The 7344-nt window shown below is 63.1% G+C and overlaps 1 protein-coding gene across 1 annotated transcript in view; it reads right to left on the bottom strand.

The window, feature by feature from the left end:
• Positions 1 to 808: 808 nt before the first annotated feature.
• Positions 809 to 7344, bottom strand: part of CHRNG (cholinergic receptor nicotinic gamma subunit) — a 15700-nt gene continuing 9164 nt past the window's right edge. Inside the window, exons 6-12 of the mRNA XM_019503104.1 lie at positions 6272 to 6369; positions 4386 to 4589; positions 3889 to 4003; positions 3336 to 3450; positions 2819 to 3026; positions 2082 to 2215; positions 809 to 1311 (exon numbers count right to left, since the gene is read on the bottom strand). Of these exons, the coding sequence (XP_019358649.1) occupies positions 1144 to 1311; positions 2082 to 2215; positions 2819 to 3026; positions 3336 to 3450; positions 3889 to 4003; positions 4386 to 4589; positions 6272 to 6369 (1042 nt within the window). The 3' untranslated portion in view covers positions 809 to 1143. The remainder of the gene's footprint in view (positions 1312 to 2081; positions 2216 to 2818; positions 3027 to 3335; positions 3451 to 3888; positions 4004 to 4385; positions 4590 to 6271; positions 6370 to 7344) is intronic.

Raw genomic sequence — 7344 nt, forward strand, 5'->3', positions numbered from 1 at the left:
ATGTGCATATATGTGTGTGTAGCAACAGGAGGGGAGCAGAGTCTTGGCCACTGGGTCTGGGATGAAGCAGAGCAGGCTCGGGCATGACCGCAGCGTAGGCTGGTGCCTGGGTAGTGGGGATGGCTTGGGAAGGATGATCTGAGTCGGCTCAGTGCAGCCATTGCTGGGGATTGAAGGAGCTGGTGCCGGTGGCCTCGTGTACGTGATCCCAATGTGTGCACAGCAGCCAGTGCACGCTGGGGCCTGAGCGTGCAGTCCCCAGGGTGGGCCTGCAGATGCAGTGCACGGGGGGTCTGACTGGCAGTAGCGTGGGCAGCCGGGAGCTCTGCGTGGGGCTGGGGCACCAGGTTGCGGGCTGCCATTTGGAAGGGTTGCAGGTGAACTCTGTGGGCACCACCAGTGCCCCGTTAGCAGTAGCTGGAGTCCGCCACGGGCTCTGCAGCAGGGACTGCTGCCAGGTCTCTCCCTAGCTCTGGGCAGAGGGAAGAGATCTGCAGCCAGCTCTTCTGAGCAGCAATTACCCCCCATGCTCTGGTGCCTGGGGCCTGAAATCCTAATGGGTGCCTGCTCTTCTCGCCCCATTTTCTGTTCCCCGTGCACTCGCCCCTGCTGCCAGAAAATCAGTATGAAGGTGTGAGAGCTGCATGGGGTTTACTCGCATGCCTTGTCACCCTGAGCTCGCACCGGCGCCTGCTGTGCCCTGTCCTCTCCCCAGCTGGGATGGCACTAGCCCGTCCCCCAAGACGTGGGTATTCAGTGGTGTGTCAGGCTCCTTGCCCAGCAGCCCTGCCACCCGCCACGAGGCCCTTCGGTTCAGTGTCCTTTGCTCATGCATGGGGGAGCCAGGGATGGCAGCTGGAGGCTGTGGCTGGCTCCTCCAATCCAGTTGCCATCTCCTTCTGGCTGCAATGACACTGTCCCTGTCCGTGGCCCCCAAGAGCAGGCCTGGCTGCTGGGTCTGGTCATCTACGCCCTGGAGGCATCTCAGCAGGGTGGGATGGCAGCAGCAAACCCGATGTGGACCAGAAGCCCTCGGATGAAGAGACCCTGGGGTGACAACAGCTCAGCCAGGGGCTTCCTGCCTGGGAGGGAGGGTTTGGCCTCCCGCAGCCAGCGCGAGTCCCAGCAGCATCTGTCCTAGGATCACTCCGGCAGGTATTTCTTGGGGTCGCCCGGGAAGGGCTGTGCGGGAGCCTGGTTGAAATGGGCCATCAGGAAGATGCCGATGGTGCTGCACGCGAAGAGGGAAGCCATGACCAGGAAGCAGACGCGGTCGATCACCCTCCCCACCAGGATCCACTCTTCATTCTCCTGCAGCAAAAGGTACCGAAGAAGGTCCAGGTCCAGGTCTGCTGTGGGCAAATGCTCCCCCTGGCTCTGGGCATCCTGGATGGGGACCTTGCTTAACCTGAAAGCCCCCACAACTCCCTGCCAGCCCAAGGACCCCAACTCAACCCCCTGAAGTCTTTCAGGCCCAGCTGTTCCTGACCCTGCAACCCCCCTGGGCAGCTGATGCCAATGCCCTGCTGCCCAGCAGGTTCCCTGACATTTGATCCAAGTCTCTCATGCTGTAGTTTAAGCCCCTAGACATGGGTCCTGCCCTGTGCGGTGGAGAGAGCAGTGTTTCTCTTCATCCATCCTCACAAGTGCTGTTGCACCCCTCTTCTCCTCTCCAGACTGAGCCCCTGCCCTCCATGTGCTTTACTCTCCAACCCTTTCTGGAGTCACAGCTGTATCTGCACAAGCACGTCCTATGCAGGACAGCCCGGGCTGCCTTTCCCCATGCCCCAGACTGGGAAAGGCAGCACTGAGGCTGCTCTCATCTGCTCACAAGCACTCGGACTTTGGGTGGGGGCAGGGGTGCCTGGGCTGGGCTTGGGGACGCCTTGGCCGAGACGGCTGCCACGGTGTAAGCAGACCCCAAGAGACTCCTGTCTCCTTTTGCTGCCAGAGCCCCTTCCCAGCTTCTCTCCCTCCCCCTCCTGCTCGTTTTGGACTCTGATGCTTGCAGAGCCCCGCTGGGCTCCCCTGACATGCCCCCTCAGCCCGCAGGAGCGTCCCCCTCCTGGGGACAGACTCACGCTGTCAAACTCGTTCTGCTCCTGGATGGTCTTGGTGATGTGGTTGCAGGCATCCACGCAGGCCCGGATCTCGGGACCGGCCTGCACCAGGCTGCTGCAGAGATCCTGGGTGCAGCCACTCTCCAGCCCTCTCCCTGGAGACGAGGAAGAGGAGGAGAGGGGGCAGCTCCAGGTGGCAGGAGGCGTGGGAAAGCCTCAGCCTGATGTGGCTGGCCCTTAGCAAAGTGATGGTTGGGGGCTGAGCTGGGCGCTGCCCTGAGGTCCAGATGGCCCAGCCCTGACCCACGGGGCTCGGTGCCAACGGGGCCCCACTGCAACATCCCTGCTGGGAACCCCGCCCCCCATTCTGGACCGGGATCCTCTCGCATCCGGAGAAGTGTCAATCCAATCTGGAAGCGTGCGCCTGGAGCTGGCCAGTTACACATCGTGAGAAAGGGGGGAACCATGGACGTGAACTAGGGCCTGAACCTTGTTTGGCATCCACGGTTCCCTGGCTCCTGCATGGTGACACTGGGATAGGGGAGGGGGAAGACCCCCCTTCCCCCAGTGTGGGGATGGCTGCGGATGTGAACAGGGACCGTGGGGCTGGGGACAGGCCTGTGAGCCCTGGACTCTGCGCCTTCCCTGAGCAGGACCTGCCTGGGCGGCTGCAGGGAGCCCCTCTCTGCTGCTGGGACACGATCATGTGCTTTGGATGGGGCTCGTATGACCTAGGCACCTGCCCCAGGTTTGCTCACCGATCTTCTCCAGAACGGCCTTCATCAGCCCGTCCCTCTCCTTCTGCTTCTCAAAGAGGAGCTCGGTCCGGGCCTTCCACAGCACGTACTCGTCCGCCTTCACGATCAGCCCCAGCGAGCTCCGGCGCCGCGTCACGGGGGGCGCACCCCCCGCCTCATCCCGCCGCATGTGCATCCGCAGGAGCCGTGGCAGCTGCCGCAGGAAGAGCTGGGGACGCAGCGGCGACCAGCAGCGTCATGCCCGTGCCAAGCCCGGGGCAAGGGGCCAGGCCTGGGGCTCCCATTGGTGCTTGTGAGAGCAGGATCAGGCCCGTGACTGTAACCTCCCCCACCACTTCCACTCAGCTGCACCCCCGGACGGAGGGCAAGTGCCACTTGGGGGTGCAGAGTGTCTTGGTTTCCACGTGCCTTACAAAGTGGTGGTATTTCCATGGTAGATGCACCACAGCCCCGTGCCGAAGGTGAATGCACCACCGCTGCCGGGCAAGGATGTCCCGCTCTGCCCTGCCCCTCCTACCTGACGGACCTTCGTGGACATGGAGTGTGTGTTGGGGGTCCTCAGAGAGACATTGAGCACGATGACTGCGTTGGCCACAATGATGACCGTCACCACCATGAGAAACGTCAAGTACCTGGGAATGGGGTGGGGGCACCTTGGGAGCTGGTCCCCAGACCCCCTCACTTGCAGCAGCTATCTCAGCCCAGGAGGCAAGAGAGCAGTGGGGGCTAAGTGGGAGGGAGAAGCTGCTCATCTACCCCTTCTTTGAGCCAGAAAGACGCAGAAGGATTAGGAGCTGCCTGACCAGGGAGCCCCTGGCCTCTAAGACTCCCTTGCCTTCCTGCCATGCCTGACACAGAGGGTGACAGGCCCCCAGCCCATCCACAATCCCCCCACACTGCGGCCAGCCCTTCCCCTGGGAGCAGGACTGCGCTATCTACCAGCTGTCAGCCTTTGGGGCACTGTTTCTTCTGCCCCCTTTGCTATGGCCAGCAGCCTGGGCTGGAGCAAGGGGAGCCTGGCAGCTTGGCCAGCTGTCCCATGGCTCAGGTCTAGGGGAGGAGGCACTTACTTCCCAATGAGCGGCACTGCCTGGGAGGTCTCGGGGACTTTCTGAGCAATGAGGAAGAGGAAGACGGTCTGGGCCAGGAGGACGTTGATGGAGACGGTGCACTTCTGCCCACCCGCTGCCAGGTTGTGGAGAGTGATGCATGAGATGAGGTCCCAGGGCACCCGGACAGGGCCTAGCTCTGCCTAGGCATGCCCCAGACACCAATGGGACTATTTGATGTCCGCTGTATCGCGGCGAAGCCGCTGGGCCTGGGACCGGCAGTGGGAGGCTGTGCAGACAGATCCCACCAAGCCCTAGGGACTGACACGGCAGCTGGGAGGTGCCTGCTCCCACAGGACTGGCTTCGATGTCCCCAAGCCCGTGTGACGGGGAAGTGACGTGGCAGTGGGCCAAGGTGCCAGTCTCCCAGCGGTGGCCGTCCCCCACTTCCCTCCCTCTGCCCAGCCACACGGCCTGCCCCCTTCACGCCTATGGCACACGCGGTCCCACAGCGTTACCCTTGGCGGGCAGAAAGTAGACGAGCACGGCCACGAAGGAGAGGAGCACGCAGGGCACGATGACGTTGATGATGTAGAAGAGCGGCTTGCGCTGGATGATGAGGTAGAAGACGACTTGCTGGTAGCCCACATCATCGGGGGTGAAGTGCCCCGCATTCACCAGCTTCTTGGCCGGCCGGTGCTTGATCACCCACTCCCCGTTCTCTGTTGGGAGGGGAGGCCGTGAGAACAGAGACCATCCGCTCTGCCCCCCACGCCCTCCCTTGTCTAAGGAGTCAAGATTGCTTTCCTCTGGATGGGGTCACCAGGGAGCCCCCTTTCGGCATCGGTGCAGGTGTTGGGTCAGAGCCTGGTCCTGGTCCTGGTCCTGGCCCCAGCCAGGGGTCCTGCCCGGGCACAACCTAGTGAGTGCCAAGGATCAGCTGAGCATGTCTTGCCCTTCGCTGGGTGGTGCCCCCAGGGGAACAGACCCTGGGAAGAGGCTCCGTAAAGACCAGGGCAGCCAGAACACCCTGGGCGAGGGTCTTGGCCCTGGCGAGGGGGCTTCAAACTAGGAGAAGTCCCATGGAGGCAGACGAGGACCTGCCGCTCTCCCCACAACATGCAGGAGTGTGCAGCCTCTGGCACACGCAGCCTTGGGCACGTTTGGAGCGGTCGTCTCGGGCAAGCCCAGCATCCCAGGGCTCGAGCCTGCACGGTGTCGGGCATCCCCCCCGCCCACCCCCACTACATCCTGCTGGAGGGGTGAGCCGAGCGTGACTCCTTATTAAGTCTCGTTGTTTCCCTGTCGACTGCGGGAGCGATGGATTTTCTCCGTCTCGAGCTTGGGCTCGGCCTGGTAATGAAAAAATAAATCTGGCGGCCCGAGAAGCATTTTGTTCCTTCAATATGCAATTAAAATGTGATGGAAAACGTCATCGCCTGCCCGTGACAGCTGCATTCCCCCAATCCATCAGCGCCCGGTAACTGTTTGCTTTAGGAGCAATTTAAAGGCAGGGAGACTGAAAACGGGGGCTAGAAAAACAAATCTCGCCTCTCGCTGCTTGACAAATGCCTCGAATGCCCGTGGAACGGCGAGAACGGCTAATAACTCGGGCGGGCAGGCGGGCGGGGGGGGCACGTGCAGCTGGGAGGCGGGGGCAGGCCCACGAGCCATGTTCAGTGCCTGCCCAGTGAGCCTGGAAACCCAGGCAGCCCCGACCATGCACGTCCAAGCTCCAGCACCTGGGGACAGGGCTGCCCCCCCTCTGCACTGGGGGCTGTAGTTGGGGGCAGAGCTGAACTCAGGAGTTAGGAGGCCTCTGCGTGCATAAATACCCTGGCGTTGTCTGGCTGCGGGACCCCGTACAGCTCTTTTGGCCTGGGGCCCTGGCTGCTTCAATCTCAGGATAGAGCTGCTTCTGGGGGCCCTGGTTTAGTGGTGGGGGGCTGCTGTCTGGAGAAGGTCTGGACTAGCTCGGTGCTGCCTCTGCCCTGGGCACTGCACTTAACCTGGGGGCTGGAGCATGGCAGGGAGGGAGCTCATGTCCAAGACTGATTTCCTTCCTCAGGGTGAGTGACTGAGCCACGGTTTCCCCGGGGAGGGCATGAGACCCATGCGTGACACGAAGGCTGCCCCATTCCAGGTCCCTGTCCCTACCCACAAAGTACTGGTGCTGCTCAGAGCTGCGAGCCTCCATGGTAGTGGATGGGAGCGAGGCAGGGGGTTTCGGGGCTGCCGGTCCCCATCCGAGCCAGTCCTGCCTCAGGTTTAAGCCACTTGGCTTAAAACCGACTTGGCCTGCCCCCGCGGGTTTGGCTGGCTGGGCTGCATGGGCGTCAGATGGAGGCTTGGGCCAGGCTGGGTCTTGCTGGGGGTCTGGGACCCGGGGGGAGGGGGGTGGCACCTGTGAAGGCCTCGGTATCAATCGTGATCCACTCGAGGGTCTTCCCACCTTCAACCGTCAGCAGCAGGTTGATCTCCTTGGCGCTGTAGGTCTGGGACCTGTGTGGGGTGCGGGGAGTGGGCAGGGCATCAGCAGCGCAGGCGGGCAGGGCAGAGCTGTGCTGCAGGTCTGCCAGGCCCCGGGCAGCAGCGCCTGAGCAGCTTCATCTCCATCATGGACTTGGGGGAGGGCAGGGCCCCCCAGGGGGTCTGCCTCCCCATGCCTGGCCCAGCTCTGGGGTGCGCTGTCAGGCAGAGGGAGCCGACTGTGCTGGCTCTTGATGGGATCTCCCTCCCGCCAACTTTGGGTGGGGTGCCGGCAGGCTGTGGGAGAGGGGGGGCCCCTTTGTCACTGGCCCCGGGATGTACCACCTGGGTCAGCCCCCCATCTGAGAACGAGGGCTTGCTGGGAAGAGCAGGCAAACGGCAAAGCCTCTCTGGGCCCATCCTGCTGCACAGATGCCTCCCCTCGCCCCCCTGCCTTGGCAGCCCAGACCCCCGGTGCTCTGACTGTCTCTGAGACGGGGGGTACCCGTGCCTGCTGTGCTAACGCTGTAGCGTCCTGCCGGCAGAGCAATGCCAGCGCGGGGGTGGGCAGTCGTGCCCCTTAACCAGTGTTGCCGTGCCAGCAACCCTCGGGGCTGGGTGTGTTCGGACCGCCCCATGTCTCCACCGGGGGCTCTGCGGCCCCAGCATCTGTGATGGCAGCGTCTCCCTGATGTAGACACGGTCCTGCAACTTCTTGGACTTGGTCACGTCTGATCCCGGCTCAGAGGCCTCCAGGGCTCGTGCAAGGTGGCTGCCACTGACAGCCTAACAGGGAGGTGGGGAGGGCAGGTTGAACAGATGCAGGCTGCTCCGTGTTGCATCTCGAGGGGGCGTGAATCCAGGTGCACCTTGCCCTGTCCCTCTGGGTCCAAGGTGCAGCGTTGCCCCCCCCCCCCGCACTCACTGAAACACCAGGGAGCAGTTCTGCCAGTCGAAGGGGAAGTAGGTGACGAAGATGGAGCAGGAGCTGCGGTAGATGGCGGGCGG

This window comes from Gavialis gangeticus, unplaced genomic scaffold (genome assembly GCF_001723915.1).
Source record: "Gavialis gangeticus isolate Ggan-Ray unplaced genomic scaffold, GavGan_comp1, whole genome shotgun sequence".
NCBI classification, from domain to species: Eukaryota; Metazoa; Chordata; order Crocodylia; family Gavialidae; genus Gavialis; species Gavialis gangeticus.